A 15611-nucleotide genomic window follows, 5' to 3' on the forward strand; every position below is an offset into this window, starting at 1 on the left:
CTTTGTTTACCGGCTTTTTTATTTCTCTCTCATTAACCTGTTTTGGGGATTATGTCTTATAGACACTGCATTTTGTCCACTTTTTACTTCAAGGAATTATAATTTAACTGTGTTCAAAAAATTTAACGGTTTTCAAAATTTTGAATTTTTTTATTCAAAAACGAACACAAACAAACTCATTTTTTAAAAATTAAAAAGTCAAAAAAAAATATTTTTCAAGTTAATTTGTACAGTAGATCTTTAATATAAGATAAAAGATGATATGCTTATCATATTTAGGTCTGAAAATATAAAAATAATCATTAATTAACTTAAAATTTAAGGAAATTAATTTTTGTATGTAAATGTATCAATGTGTTAGTGTAAAATTCAAATTAATTTTTTCAGTTAAAAAATCATAAAATTTCATCAGGTAGCGAAATCATAAAATAATTAAACAGAACTAATACAAAATGAGGAAATGCGCTACATAACTCCATCAACATAGACATGCTTCTACTAATATGTATGTATTCTCTCGAAAGAATATAAACGCTCAACAGAAGAGAAGTAGAAATCATTCACATCAGAGATTTTCGTAGATTCGCATCGATTTAATCAGTTTTCTTAGTTAAAATAATTAACAAACTCTAAAAATGTCTTGGGAAGGTAAAAAATACAAGTTAGACAAACAAGAAAACTTCGAGGAATACATGAAGGCACTTGGTGAGTTAAATTAACTAAATTTTTTAAAATTTTCCAACCTAACAATATTGATTTTGCGAAATAAGTGTGCAAAAAAGTACGAAAAAATTAAACCATTTGATGCTGACCGGATATTTCAATTGATTCAATCATTTATGGAAGTTTTAAGTGCATTTAACAACGAAAAAAGAATAAAACGAAACCCACAAAAGAATTCCATTTGAAAGATCCAGTGCAATCAAATTATTTTCTTCTTATTGATCTACGTACTGTCTTTACCCCTATAGAAGTTTCCATTTCTAAAAAAACCGGTCTTATACCGGCAGGAATCATGCGCAAATTCATGCATTACTCTCCCTTTTATACTTTATACTGTTGAACAAAACATCTTCCCGAATTTATCCACACAAAGCATGTGCTTGTTCTTAAAAAAGTGGCTTGATGTGTTATTTTATCGTATGATACTTTCTGAATGCAATTTAATGAGTCAAAATACATTGAATTGCTGATAAAAGGATGTTATGGCTATTCAGTATGAATATAATAAATAAATCCACTGATTATGAATAAATAAGAATAAAATGTTTGGGTAAATAGACCTCGTGCAGTTATGTGACTATTAAATATTTAATGATTATAACAGTTACTGACTGTGAATAGCAATTAGAACGTAAATTGAAAATACACAAAAATAACGAACTTCCTCATAAGCACCAATAGGGCATAGTATTCAGAACAATTAAAGTCCAAAAGTTAAACATTCAGCATGTTTAGGTATACATATATTTAGTTTGTTCTTTATTTCAACATTGCTGTACTTCCATTCTGCGGTAATAATAAGAAGAAAGACGAAATTTCAACACTTGCTTTCGTAAGAAGTACAAATAAGGTGAAGAGGAACGCGAAACAGATATAAATGACTTTGAGACGACGGTTCAAATATTTAGTGTATACAACTGTGTAAACTTGCATACTTCCAATAATTTCCATCCCAAATATTATCCCTCAGTTCTCGTTAAAATTTATTCTTTCGGTCCCAAACCAGCATGACTCGTGCATGAACCTTTTTCATTGTCATTAACATTAATTTATCCAATTTTGATTGCCTTATTAAGTTCATTCAAGTCGCTATTTTTGAAATATTATAAATCTATTTCTATATATTATTACTGGGCGATAAGATAACGAAAATTGGTGTTATTAATTATATAATTTCCGATAATTCTTATCACTTTCGAGCACGGTTATCAAGTACGAAATGATGCATTTTCAGTGATGCATGACTGTCTGAAATTGTTTTGTTCCAATCTAAAATTTAATTATCCAATCGAGATTTTACAATTTGATTGTATTAAAATGCTTGAAATTCAGTCAAAGTTCGTTTCGTAATACATTTGAGTATTAGTACATATTCCAATTCTTTTTTATTGTCGGTTAATTACATAACAGTCATTAGCAATGCTAATTGTCTGTTTCATTAGAATTTTATTTTGTGTTCAAAAGTCCGTTAAGAATCAGATTTGAATGACAAAATGATCAGTGATCTAAAGTTCGGTTCAATTCAGTTCATTTAAACTATTAAAATCCGTTCAGTAATCTATTTTTCGTTTGAGTTCAGTTCATTCAAATTTTAAAAATCCGTTAAATTTTTGAATTTTGAAAAACCGTTAAAATTAGTCTGAAAATGTTTGCATAATCTACCTTTAATAAAAACAACAAATTTACAGATTTGATTGCCTCAAAGTAGCAAACAGAACAAATTGATAAAGAATAATTTCCAAAGTTCAAGTAACACGTTCAAAAATACTTGATAGCTTCATAAAAGCGTGAAAAGAATGTTCGATAATGAAGTAAACAACAATTTTGAGTCTGCTGAGTCTTGCACTTAAATACATTAAATTCATGAAATTCTTTTTGTCAATAGGGTGATAAACTATTTGATTGGTAATTGAAAAGATCAAATTACTGTATGAGTCGTCATTCCATAAATCTTTGATTGACTTGACAGTAATTTGTAATAATAATTGAAATTAATTCAAATAGCTGTAAAAAAGAGCTTAATCCACTTCTTTTTGTAGTTCAATTTACTTAATTTAATTTAATTAAATTGTGCGAAAGAAATGTCTGGTCTGACATTGCTTGATTTAAATGATTATTAAATTTAATATTGTTGCATCTTCGTTGTCGGCTTCATTCACACATGTTATGCGGAAACTTGTTTTTAGAGTTCATTGATGTTTGTTTTATTAATTATCTTATTCTTTTCTTTTTTACAGGCGTCGGCATGGTTCTCAGAAAGGTAAAGTTCCTCAACATTTACTACTTTATTAATTGCATTTTATTAACTCAACTTTCGTTATTGCAGATGGGAATGACAGTCAGTCCAACATGCTACCTCGTAAAGAATGGAGATGAATATAGCTTCCATACCGATTCCACATTCAAAAGTTCCGTCATCAAATTCAAGCTCGGCGAAGAATTTGAAAATGAGACATTGGATGGACGCAAAGTTCAAACAACCATCACACTTGATGGCGACACAATGACCCAAGTTGAAAAGGGTGAAAAGAAGTCTGAAATCATTCGCGAATTCTCGGATACAGAATTGGTTGTCACATGCGATTTTGATGGAGTCGTCTCAAAGAGATGGTATAAAGTTGTTGCTTAAGCCTTAAGATTATAAAGTCTTTATACAAAAAAATATAATAATCTTATATTGTATCTGCATGCGACCAAAAAAAGCATCAAAGTAACCATATTGCTTCATACGACTACTACACATAAAAGTAATAACCAATCTCTTTGCATTTATTGAATTTATCAATATATTTCAAGTTTTCCATTTCTGTGAAATATCTTTTATTATTTCACATCAATTTTTTAACAAGATAATTGATGTAGCTTTTTACTGTATCATCTTGTACACGCAAAAAGGTCTTAATAAAGATTTCCTTATAAATTAAATTAATCTGTTTAACGTATTTTTAAAATTTGAAATTATGTTGCGAAAAAATTGCAATCAACTGTCAAAAAATATTTAAATTCCAGCTGAATTCAGTGCGATTGAGCGAAAAAAACACGACCGAGTGGCACACATTCGCTATGTGCTGTAATGTGATTGGAGGAAAAAAACATTTCCAATGGAATGACTGATAACGAAATTGTAAATGGAAAGGATTATCAGTGCTGAATGAAAATTAACAGAGCAACCTAATGACAGACACAGTAAGCGTTGCTCGGGTTTAGTCTATTTTGCAATGTTATGAACAACATTCATTCATAACAGGTTTCCTTAAAACTTTTTCATTTTTTTATTATCAGTGAGCAGTGAATGACTTGAGTTCGGTCATAATAGTTAAGCAGTTTAGTTGTCCTATTATTCCATGACATTTGCATTTTGTTTATTAAGTGATAATTGTGAATTAAATTCATTTTAAAATCAGGTGATTTTTTTTTCTCGTCTTATGTTGTACACAGCACAGCATAGTCCATACAAAGTTCGCTGTCCAAAAAAAATTATCGGTTATGCAATCGCATTACTTTATTCAGTTTTTTTCGGGTAGTCTAAGGTTCATAGAAAATTTCCGACGCACAACAACAATGAAAATAGAAACTTTACGTCAATAGCTTAAAAAGTATAGGCAGTAGGCAGTGAAATATTATTTTTGTACATTTTGGAGGCAAAGCGTACGTACATCTTCTTATTGCCGCATAATAATAAGAAGCTGTCAAAATCTCTATTTCGGTTGTTTTGTGCTGAGCTGTGCTGTGTAGTTAACAAGATAAAAATTGTGTAAGGTGCCAAAAGTCTAACGACGAAAAAATAACAAAATCATTCAATTCTAGCATTTATCTTCAAAAAAATGGACACAATTAAACTGTTCCAATGTTATCGACAACAATATGAATCGCCAGCATTAAGGACTGGACAGACGACAGTTAGTCCATTTTTAAGCAGACCATGGATGTTGAATAATTCAGCTGCTGCTGCTGGAGGCGATGGAAAAAAGGGATTAAAAGGAATTGTTGCCGGCGGAATTACAGGAGGGCTCGAAATCTGCATTACCTTCCCTACTGAATATGTCAAAACTCAATTACAATTGGACGAAAAAGGTAGCCACACCACTGATCATTCGATTCTTAATGACGTCACATAATGACTGATTATCATACTCAATTTATATTTACTTTGCATTTTTGGAATTGCTTATGATTGTAATTACTTAACGATTTCATGACTTTTTAATGATTTCAGGTGCTAATAAGCGATATAATGGCATTTGGGATTGTGTCCGTAAGACTGTACATGAACGTGGTGTATTTGGACTTTATAGAGGATTGAGTGTGCTTGTCTATGGCTCGATTCCTAAATCAGCTGTTCGGTTAGTAAATAAATACTTTAATCACTATGCCGACTTGATTAGATAAGAACGAATTAAATGTCAATTATAGATTTGGAGGGTTCGAACAAATCAAGCTATATCTTGTAGATGAGAAAGGAAACTTGAGTGGTGGTGGAAAACTTTTAGCCGGTCTTGGTGCCGGTGTTTTGGAAGCTGTTTTTGCTGTAACTCCAATGGAGACAGTCAAGGTCAAGTTCATTAATGATCAAAGAAGTGCAAATCCTAAATTTAAAGGATTTTTCCACGGTGTATCAAGCATTGTAAAGGCTGAGGGTGTTTCTGGAGTTTATAAGGGCGTAACTGCTACAATTTTGAAGCAAGGCTCAAACCAAGCCATTCGATTCTACGTCATGGAATCACTTCGTGAATTATACAAGGGTAATGATCCAAATAAGCACACTCCTAAGCTTGTTGTTGGATTATTTGGTGCTATTGCTGGTGCAGCTTCCGTATTCGGAAATACACCAATTGATGTCGTCAAAACTCGAATGCAAGGCTTGGAAGCAGCCAAATATAAAAGTACAGTTGATTGTGCTGTACAAATTTGGAAAAATGAAGGTCCAATGGCATTCTACAAAGGCACCGTCCCAAGATTGTCACGTGTGTGTCTTGATGTTGCTATAACTTTTATGATTTATGACAGCTTTATGGATCTATTTAACAAATTTTGGAAATAGATATAACTATTTTGAGAAATGAGCTTTTAACTGATATTTTGCACCGCCATAGAAAAAATTATTGTATTGAATGTTGCACAAAAAACGAAATTAGTGGATCAAAATGTTAAAATAACGGATATCCGGATATATCTTATTTAGTGTGCAATTAGGTCATATTTTACGGACAAAAACTATATTTGATGATATATAAAAAAATAGGAAGAAGGGAAATTTAAGTCAATTTAATTAATTTGTGTTCATGTTCAGTACTTTGGAATGTAACGGGATCAGTTTTGATAATTATGGACAAAGCTTTCAAAAAAGCTCACATTTTAAGCTTAAAAGCTTTGTAAATTTTTTTATTTTTGATCATAATTTTGATATTTCTACGGGATATACTCTTATGCTTGGTATTCTATTAGTTCAAAGCTTCAACAGCAACTTAAATTTCCAGGAATTTAATTTATTTAATTTTGTACTAAAATAACGAGTACTAAAATTCAAAATTTAGTACTAAAAAGCTCAACGGTTTTGTCCATAATTATTAGAATCATACAAATTCATAACTTATAAATTTTAATATCTCCTCACTCGATTCTGAATAATCATTGCATTTTATACGAGGAGATATCCATATAAACCACAGACATTGACAACGAATTGATTTAATTTGTTTGACTATCAATTTAATTAATGAATAAGAAACAAAAAAACATTACATAAACCTCAATTTTATACAAAAATAAATTTGTATACAGCATAAAACTGCATCTGTTCATCACAAAATCATTCCGTACTTTATTTTTTCTAGTAAAAAAAAATATTCAGTCTTTTTTTTGTTAATTATTTTATGTATTCAATACAAATTCTGTGCATTTCTTTATGGAAAGAAAATAAAAATATTTTCGTTATCTATCAATCTTTATTATATTTACTCTTATCTTGCATCTTATGATGTTCATGACTTAAAGATTTACTACTTTACTTTCGTAAGAAATGGATTACAAAATATATTTTCAAAAAATATTAATAAACATGTTGTTAGTTACGTAAACTATGTTTCATCACCCTTTTTTATGTTTCAGTTTCATTTTCTTTATGTCATTCAGTTGATGAAGGTATCTTAATTACTTTTACAGTTTCTTTAATTTTTCTCAACATTTTCTTAACGACTTTTCAGTTTTCAAAAATCAAAAAAATTTTTAACGGTTTTAAAAATTTCAAAAATTATCAAAAAAATATTTAAATTCTAAATATCCGTTAAATGTGTTAAAAGTTTAAAATCTACATTGATCCATAAAGTTTTATGGATTTACATGAACGATACAGGTTCAATATCAAAAATGCTCAAAGTCTTGTTGAATATAGCCCGAATAGCTTTCAATAAATGAATTTTGGCGTGTAAAATAGGCATCAATTGTGGACGGTTTTCAGTCAGTACTTTCTTCTTACTATAATAATTGCTGAATGCAATTGCGAGATTCTGAAGGTATTTGTAAAGTAAATGAAGCCCAATTTTTCCATTCTTCAAGTCGACAATAGAGTTCTTAATGACTTCTGGGAATAACATTAATTGCTTTAACAAATTCCATTCTTCATTGTCAGTCAAAAGATTCATGTCAATATTATCCAGTTCAGGTAAAGGTTGATAATAGCCAGAAGCTACTTTCTCATCAAAACTCTTCAAGAGAGTCTCAATTCTTGCAGAATTATAAAGAATAAATGCTTGCTTGATGTCAAATGTAAGAGTTACAGGATTTGAATGCTTCACTTCAATCATGTCAAATTTAGCAGCAGCAGTTCCAAGTTTTTCTTTTAATTTCAAGAAATTATCATCAGACTTAATACGAACACCATATTTATGCAAGGCCATAAGATGCATATCATCAATACGTTTCTTCAAATAATCATTTGTTGACTGATGTGATATCTTTTTGTTATTTTTGTCCATGTCACGTACAACAGAGCATAATACTGTAATATCTGTATCCAAACAATCGTTATCTTTCTTAAAATTCGATCTTGTTGTCAACAAAACTTTATGATCGGCAGTTGAGTCATCAGTTAATGTATATTGCGAGTATGAGATAAGGTTTTTAAGAACTAATTCAATTGTTTGTAGACGAAAGTTAGTGATTGACGAATTTTCAGTTTCTATTATATTGATTGACATAGTTTCATCACATTTCGGTGCTCTTCCGAAATCGTCTGACGAAATAGACTTGAACATAGTCTTGAATGTGCTGTTCCTCATCAATTTTATAAAGCATTTCATGTTTTTTACTTCCAAACTATCGATTTTAAATGCAAACTTTTCCGATTCATTTTTTAAGGCTTCAATTGCATGTTTCTCATCATTATTTTCATTATCTGTAGCATATATCAAAATGTCATTGTTGAATGGTCTGGAATCTTCAATTTTGAAGTAATTGGCCCATAAATCGAGATTAATTATGAATGAAAAATCCGGTCCATTTCCAACTTCAAATTTTATCAAATTCTCTGCAGGATTGTCTGTCCTCGACAGGTATTTTCCAAGCTGTTCCTTAAATGTATGCAGTTCACTCATCTCTAATGCTTAATTATACTTATTGACAGCTAAAAACTTAATTTTATTCACAAGCAAAATTTCACGAGTTTTTTGTTATTTTTATTGCACATAAAAATATTCAGCAGATTTGAATTTATTTTGACCGTTGAAATATTTGAATTTATTTTAACCGTTATGAATATGAGCATGAGGAACAGACAGCACGTAATCACGTTTTTGCGTATTACATTTCCTCAAATGGAATTTTACTGAAATCAAAGAAAAAGAGAAAATGTAAATAAAACAAGATATATTTTAGCGGTGGTAGGTATATACTGAATTTTAAAACTGTTTATTCTATCGTCAAATTTTAAATCTTTTACTGGTTTCCTAATTGAGAAAATTTAATTAATTATAGCCAATTGATTCATGGGAAATTCGAAAAAGGTTTTTGTTATTTATAATTTTTTGTATCCACCACTATTAGAAGATCATGTTTTTTGAATTTGTCACTGATGGTGCTTCCTCCTTCACAATATGTGTAAAAAGTATAATTCACATGCTGATGCTGATGCTGATGACAACCTTGTTATTACATACAATCGAAAATTTTCTGATGATCAAATTTAAAATTTTTCCAGCTCTCTGGAATGTCAAATGCAAATGGCTTTACTGTATTATGATGAGGTCTCATGTTTTCCTTAGTTTCAGAGAAAAGTCTTCGTTTGAGTTGCTCAGGTTGTTGCTGTTGCTGTTGTTGTACATTCGCAGTTCCATTAGTCTTTCCGTTGCTTTTTTGGAGATGAAGTTTCTTCTTAAAACTACTTGAAATGTTATTTGTAGCACGAAAAGCGGACGAACTGGATGGCATAAGCGTTTGATGTCCATTAATTGGTGTCGACGTGTTATTTTGTAATTTTAAGTTATCATTATAAAAGGTACCACTAGTTGATGGACTATTAGAGTCCAATATATCACCTGCAGACTTGTGTCGTGCTTTTAAATTGCGATTATAGTCTGCGTTATTTCCATTATTATTAATATTAATATTATTATTTGGAAAATATGGAGAATGATTATTAGTGAGTTGCTGCTGCTGCTTCTGATGAATCTTATTGACGAACAATGAATTTTTGATATTGCTATGCTTGCCTTTCTGTTGCTTCCTCTTATTTCCAATGACTTGTGTCAATCGTTCATTTGCTATCCAATGCTTAAGTTTTGAGATAAATGGCAAGATCATGTAGAATGAATTTGCACGAATTTTCCTTTGATCCTTAAAATATCCATCATCGGATCTTGTCGTTGGCAATTCATCTACAGTAAACCATGAACAATCCTTAATTTCATTTCTTGTACGTGGACAGAATTTCGTCTCAATTGGGACATTCTTAACAACATATAAACGAGTATATTGATAATTGCTTGTTTGTCCCTCAATATAGTCATTCTCATTTATCAATTGACTGCAATCATATCCAGTCTCTTCATATACTTCACGGACAGCACATTTGCATGGTTCTTCATTCTCATTAACTTTTCCTTTTGGAAATGACCAGGAATTCTTAGCAAAGAACGATTGAACTAAAAGGCAATTTTTCAAGTCAGCAGTCAATAGAATTGCACCGTATGTTGGCACTGACATCTTATAAGATCTCCATTCCTCTAATAATGTATTTAAATTATGTGAATGATGATTCAGAAATGGGATGTGCTCAAAAATGCATAATGCGAATTGTTTGATGCCACATGAATAAATGGAATTCTCCTCTTGAGTACAATAAAAATCTAAGAAGAACCAATGTGCTAATTCTATTTGAAAAAATAGTCGAATCAGATCGTTCTTCTCAGCATCGGGCTACAATATAAATTCAATGAAATAAAATTAATAAATGCAAAATCATCATCGGGAAGTAAATGAAAATATTGTGACGATTACGGGATGTTATGGATGTAAACAAAAATAAGAAGAAGAAAAAATAAGACACAAAAAAAAAGTTAGTCAAAATGAAAATTGCAAAACTTACCAAATTTATCAAGAATTTGGAACTTAAATCGTCCAAAATATGTACTGGTACACGCGATGACGGTGTCTTTGAACGGTTCGATACTTTTGTGGCCATTTTAACACTATTATACAGCTTAAATTAATTATTTTAGGTTTTTACTCTTTTCTGTATCTTTCATTTTATTCTCGAATTTATTTGAATTTATTTTGACGGTTAATGATTGAAAAATTGAAAAGGTAACTTCGAATATTTTCTAGCCGTTTAATTTTCCCAAATAATTTCAAAAAGACTGTTTTAAAATTTAATTAAGATTTATTATTGAGGCTTCCTAAATTTACATTGTATCCAGATTCTATACATTTTCAACATTTTTCCTCGATTCACTTGCAATCTCCTATCGATTCCATTGAATTCCTCAATGAATCCTTTAGACGTAAAAATGTCTCTAATTTCTTCTTGCGTAAAGAAATAGCATCTAGTTCCATCGCCTCTCATATAAAAATTATCTTGCAAGCATTTTCCGTTCTTAAATCTCAATTGTGCCATGTCATATCGTCCATAGTCTCTAAACAGCACAAGACCTCCTTTCTTTAAATACTTCTGGATGTTGTCAACAACTTTTGTGAACTTTTCTGGATTAATTGCTGACAGCACAAAGATCAGAACGATTATGTCAATCGAGTTTTCTTCGAATGGAACTACCCATTCATCGGATGTTGCATCTAGTACAAAAGCATTGCATCTGTTGCTATCATATTCTGGACTTTCTTTGAGAATTTTTATGGCTTCTTCACTAAAATCGGAAGCATAGACCATCAAATTTTTCTCAGTGCTGTACTTAAGGATGGGAAATATTGTGTTTCCAACGCCGGATCCAAGCTCGAAAATCTTCCTTCCTTCACCACTGTTGCCTGCAACATCCAGACTGCTCATTTTATTGACAATTTCCTCACTTTCTGGATAAACTCTCTCTGGAGCATCATTCTTTAAAGGAACTAGTTCAGGAAATTCAGTAAATAGCCAGTGACGGTCTTTAAAAAATCGATTATTATGAATTCCATAGAATGAATCCCATTTTGTCGCCTGTGACTGCTCTATCGACTCAATTTCTTCCTGTGTGAACTTTATTTGACTATTTTTTGCTACAGCTTCTTCAGCTAGCTTCTTCTGTTCATCTGTCCATTCAACATTATCCCTAAAATGATTAATCAATAGAATTTATTAGTGTTACTGGATGTTACTCATTTTACCATGCATTGAATTCAAAAACATTAGAAGCATTTTTCAGTATCCTATCACCACTTTTAGGCTTCTTACGGAACCTTGTATGCTCATAGCATAAATTCCTAACATATTTACCAAGCATTATGCTGGAACACTGTCGAATCGTCATCATTCTCTAGAAATCTGTTTCCAAACTGTGGACGTTTATTTTCAGTCATTTAAGAATCGGCACTAAAGTTATGTTGAAATTATAGAGGTCTTAGTTTGAGGCTTAAATACTATGTTCGAATTACAAAGGCTCTGAATTCGAAATTTCAAAAAGTAAACAATAAGTCATGTCTTTAAAAATATTAAAATTTAGGCCTCAATTACCAGAGAAGCTCAAAGGAACTATCGTAGAACGATGGGTTAATTACTGGAAAGGCCTTGGACGTGATTATAAAGGTAAATTAAAGCATAATTGCATAATTAACATATTTTTTGACATTTTCATTAAAATCTGTAGAAGTCGGAAAGGATACCTTAACTTTCATGAAAGCTAATCCAGTAAAATCATCAATCTATGGAACAATTGGAATGTCATGCTTCATCAGCTATAAAACAAATCCAACGTATGAACAATATACAGATCAATTAAGAACTGCACAAAATCTTATTGGCTTAGTCTTTCCTGACTCACAAAATCCAAGAACATTAAGATATCTACGTTATATGGAGCAATGTAGGAACGATGAAAGGATTAGAATATCGTCGTTTGCTCTATTTTCTTTTATATGGATTCATGACAATTCATTCAATTTATCAACTGCCGATGCAAAATGTGAATATCTAGATCCAACATATTCATCAATGTACGATAGAATAGTCGATTTTGGATTCTTAGGAAAGTGGTGGAATCTAAGGAAACAAATGGAAAATTATGATGTTAATGTATAATAATTTATATGATTTATTAGATTAAATATAGCAGTTATGAAAAGTTTTGACTATTCAACAATTTCTGTAGCTTTAATATCATTGACAATAGATGCATTTGAGTAATTATAGACTTGCTGTCAAATGTCTCGGAAAAAGCAGGTAAGTTTAACACTTGTAGCGTGTGTTGCTGCTCTAAAACTAGGGAATCCAAATTCTGGACAATAGCTTTGTCTAAGTCTTTCAATTTCTTCGCATGCTGCTTTTTGAGTAGCTGGACTGTATGCACAACTTCATCACTATCATTTAGTTTTTGGACATAGCTTTCAATTTCTTTTTGATTTTCCAATATCAAGTCATCTCTTTGTTTCTTCAGAACATCCTCTGTTGCATTTTGATACTCATTTAATTTCCCGACTACTTCAAATATATGCTCGTCATTCACCAAGACATTAGCTTTAATTAATAAAATATCAAAATTAATAAATATTTACATTTTTTGAGGTAAATCTTACCCATTGTTATTAAATTCTCTAATGGGATGCGATTCTGAATGTCTGTATCCAATTTTCCATGAAACTCTTTCAGTTTATCAACCATAAAATATAGCTGCTTCTGTAATTTTTCAGAATCTGTCATTTCTCTGTGTCTATTTATCTATTTATGTTACTGAGAAGGTACTTGAACTGTAATTGTTTTCCGGATAAATACTGTTTCAATAATAAGAGATTCTTTAAAATATACAAGCAACAAAGCGCATTTTTTGCTAAGTAAGAAAGTCACAGAACTAAATATTTAAATTTTACCGTTTTTAAAAAATTCAAATTTTATTCAACATGAACTAAACTGAGATGAAGTCAGTGATTTACTGAACTGTAAAACGAATTCTTTATCAATGATGCTTATGATTAATTTTAATAAAACACACTTTAATTCATAAATAACAGACTAAAAGCTAAGAATTCACTTTGAGCACAGCAATAATATTAAAATGTATCTATTGGACAAACTGCTGACTCTAAGTATGGAATGGAGCTAAAAAACGATTCTCGAATGCTCGAGCGTCGAAATTTCCACGGGAAAATGCCTACTATTTTATTTGATGTAAATATTTACTTTTATGTGTGCAATTTATTGTGTAATTAATTTATTAACTTTTATTCAATAAAATCAATCATTAAGACTATAAACTACATTAATTAAAGACAAAATAACAAAGTTTAACCATGCATCATTGATGAGAAGGACTGCGAAAAAAACTTCATTCTGTAAATGTATTTTATTGTGTTCGGTCGTGAAAAAGTTAATTTCTTTAAATTTTTCGGTTTATTCGTGTAATATTGGTGAAAAAGGCTTAAAAAAGCATTTAATAATATCAAGAACAGATTGTTTAATCAATGCAAAAGGAGGAAAATTGAGCAAAATAGTTAAAAAGTGCACAAAATTCGATTAAAAGGATTACTCACAAGAACAATTTGGATTTTTCCACAACAAAAAAGAATTTAAAAGAAATACACCTAAATCACAAGCAAAATGGGAACTAATTCATGGGGAATTGAGTTATGGGTAAGTAATTTATAAATATTTGCGTATAAAAATTAATAAAGGATGTATTTTGAGGTGAAATAATTTAATCAAGACAATTTATATCAGCTTGAAAAGCTTATAGTGCGCATTTACAGCTAAATATGAATCATGTGAAAACATTAAAGAATTAAAAATTATATTTTATAGAAATGGATTTGCTAAAATAAGTGTTTGTGAATATAAAAAAAAAAAGTACTACAAGTATGTTGAAATTAAAGTGTAATGAAATTTATCGCCATAAACTTGTCTTGAGTTATTTGCTGTGTGTTGAAATGAACGTCGTGTAAGAAGAGAGCGAATAAAAGTTGCAAAACAAGCTATTACCAAGAAGTAAAGATGAAAAAAAAAAAAATAAAATTCAAAATCCGCAAAAAACTAGCAGTGAAAAAAAAAGAGTAAATGAGAATGAAAAATGTCATGTTCAAAGTGCATGAGAATATTGCCAAGTTCTCGACAATTCTCCATAAATGATGCCTTAACCGATTCCATTGTGTTCACGCGCAAAAAAAATAGCTTACTTGAATGAATCATCAAGTGCCGTTTCAAGACTCAATAAATTGCTACTATTTTCTAATCATGAACTGATAATTAATGTATGTATGAGAGCATAGACTATCTTGTACAAGTACATGTACATAAAGAAATTTACGATATCTTATCAATCGAGTCATTTATTATTTTATTTGCAAACAGTCATCGAATTTATCAGGGCATTTTCGATAGAAAAAACAATGAGTGTATTTTATGGCTGTGCATAACGTCTTTGTTGTTGTTCCCAGTTGTTCCATTTGATTGGACACACCAAGCCTTATTTTTTCATGATTTTCACCTGTTATGTTTATGGACTTTAATGAATAGATTATGATAAAATGTCGATTGAGGCTACATGTCGCAGGCCATAGACTGTATTTATATTTTATGTCTTCCAGCTCATAAAAAACTGAAAATATTTTGTAGATAGACACAAAAAGAATGTAAAAAATGTGTCAGTGGAGTTTTCATTTTTGGTTCAATTCATACTGTGCATTTCTTCATTTCTATGTACTGTTCATTGTTATTATTATCAGTATGTTCAGTATAAATGTAATGGTAATAATGTCAGAATATATTTCAGGAAATGTACTGATTCAAGTGACATTGTCGTTGCATAAGAATGCGGCCCACACATGAAAACTTTATAAATTTCAAATACAAGTATAGACTTTACAAAACTTAATATTTTTTTATTAATTGTATGTACGCTCATATATACGTCCATACGAGGTCAATAATCTTGGTTGATTCCTTCTTCTTAAATATTCTGAGGACAAATGTGTATACATTTGGCAAAAATATGGTCAATGCAATGTTGCCGATTTATTCTTCATTTCTCTCTCTCTGTAGATCATGCCAAAAACACGTAATTAACCTCCGCCAGCTTTCTTTCTTTGTATATACTTAATATTGTTTTGATAACGTTTTCCATGCAAAAAAAGAGTAAAGGAACCGGTTCACAAAATTCTTATTTTTCTCATATTCACGGAAAAAAACACTGAAAAAAATCATCTTAAACCTTTTTTTTCTGTATCCACCCACGACATTTGTATTAATTTAACGACAG

General features: G+C 30.5%; 7 protein-coding genes across 19 annotated transcripts in view; 4 read left to right on the forward strand and 3 right to left on the reverse strand.

Annotated features, from left to right (window-relative positions):
• Positions 1–545: 545 nt before the first annotated feature.
• fabp (fatty acid binding protein) lies at positions 546–3648 on the forward strand. The gene is made up of 3 exons (XM_070642578.1): positions 546–705; positions 2961–2983; positions 3050–3648. Exons 1-3 carry the CDS (start codon positions 636–638, stop codon positions 3350–3352), a joined length of 396 nt encoding a protein of 131 aa, XP_070498679.1. The 5' UTR covers positions 546–635; the 3' UTR covers positions 3353–3648.
• A 281-nt stretch (positions 3649–3929) lies between these two features.
• Positions 3930–6800, forward strand: sea (mitochondrial citrate transporter scheggia). 2 transcript variants are annotated; one of them, XM_070643180.1, is made up of 4 exons: positions 3930–4127; positions 4531–4797; positions 4940–5066; positions 5137–6800. In XM_070643180.1, the coding sequence occupies exons 2-4, from the start codon at positions 4548–4550 to the stop codon at positions 5762–5764; spliced, it is 1005 nt and encodes a 334-aa protein (XP_070499281.1). In that variant the 5' UTR covers positions 3930–4127; positions 4531–4547; the 3' UTR covers positions 5765–6800. The 2 variants fall into 2 exon arrangements, with proteins under 2 accessions (XP_070499281.1, XP_070499290.1); XM_070643189.1 differs by lacking the exon at positions 3930–4127 and adding an exon at positions 4295–4475.
• On the reverse strand, positions 6302–8395 carry LOC139092661 (uncharacterized). Its single transcript, XM_070643169.1, has one exon. It carries the CDS (start codon positions 8313–8315, stop codon positions 7059–7061), a length of 1257 nt encoding a protein of 418 aa, XP_070499270.1. The 5' UTR covers positions 8316–8395; the 3' UTR covers positions 6302–7058.
• A 194-nt stretch (positions 8396–8589) lies between these two features.
• Positions 8590–10491, reverse strand: DCP2 (decapping protein 2). Its single transcript, XM_070642332.1, has 2 exons — positions 10304–10491; positions 8590–10134 (listed from the first exon to the last, which is right to left on the reverse strand). The coding sequence occupies exons 1-2, from the start codon at positions 10397–10399 to the stop codon at positions 8869–8871; spliced, it is 1362 nt and encodes a 453-aa protein (XP_070498433.1). The 5' UTR covers positions 10400–10491; the 3' UTR covers positions 8590–8868.
• An 86-nt stretch (positions 10492–10577) lies between these two features.
• Positions 10578–11766, reverse strand: Mettl2 (methyltransferase-like protein). Of its 2 annotated transcripts, none has more exons than XM_070642968.1 (2): positions 11645–11766; positions 10578–11480 (listed from the first exon to the last, which is right to left on the reverse strand). In XM_070642968.1, the coding sequence occupies exons 1-2, from the start codon at positions 11725–11727 to the stop codon at positions 10601–10603; spliced, it is 963 nt and encodes a 320-aa protein (XP_070499069.1). In that variant the 5' UTR covers positions 11728–11766; the 3' UTR covers positions 10578–10600. The 2 variants fall into 2 exon arrangements, with proteins under 2 accessions (XP_070499069.1, XP_070499062.1); XM_070642961.1 differs by having other exon boundaries at positions 11536–11653.
• Positions 11767–11815: 49 nt separating this feature from the next.
• Positions 11816–12506, forward strand: LOC139092547 (mitochondrial import inner membrane translocase subunit Tim29). The gene is made up of 2 exons (XM_070642980.1): positions 11816–11953; positions 12015–12506. Exons 1-2 carry the CDS (start codon positions 11845–11847, stop codon positions 12443–12445), a joined length of 540 nt encoding a protein of 179 aa, XP_070499081.1. The 5' UTR covers positions 11816–11844; the 3' UTR covers positions 12446–12506.
• Positions 12507–13706: 1200 nt separating this feature from the next.
• The window catches only part of Cip4 (formin-binding protein 1-like Cip4), a 37690-nt gene continuing 35785 nt past the window's right edge, over positions 13707–15611 (forward strand). For all 11 annotated transcript variants that reach the window (XM_070642203.1, XM_070642222.1, XM_070642253.1 and 8 more), the window contains exon 1: positions 13707–13990. In XM_070642203.1, the coding sequence (XP_070498304.1) occupies positions 13958–13990 (33 nt within the window). In that variant the 5' untranslated portion in view covers positions 13707–13957. The remainder of the gene's footprint in view (positions 13991–15611) is intronic.

The sequence above is a fragment of the Chironomus tepperi genome, unplaced genomic scaffold (assembly GCF_022539635.2).
Source record: "Chironomus tepperi strain 1889 unplaced genomic scaffold, CSIRO-AGI_Ctep_v1 contig_16, whole genome shotgun sequence".
NCBI classification, from domain to species: Eukaryota; Metazoa; Arthropoda; class Insecta; order Diptera; family Chironomidae; genus Chironomus; species Chironomus tepperi.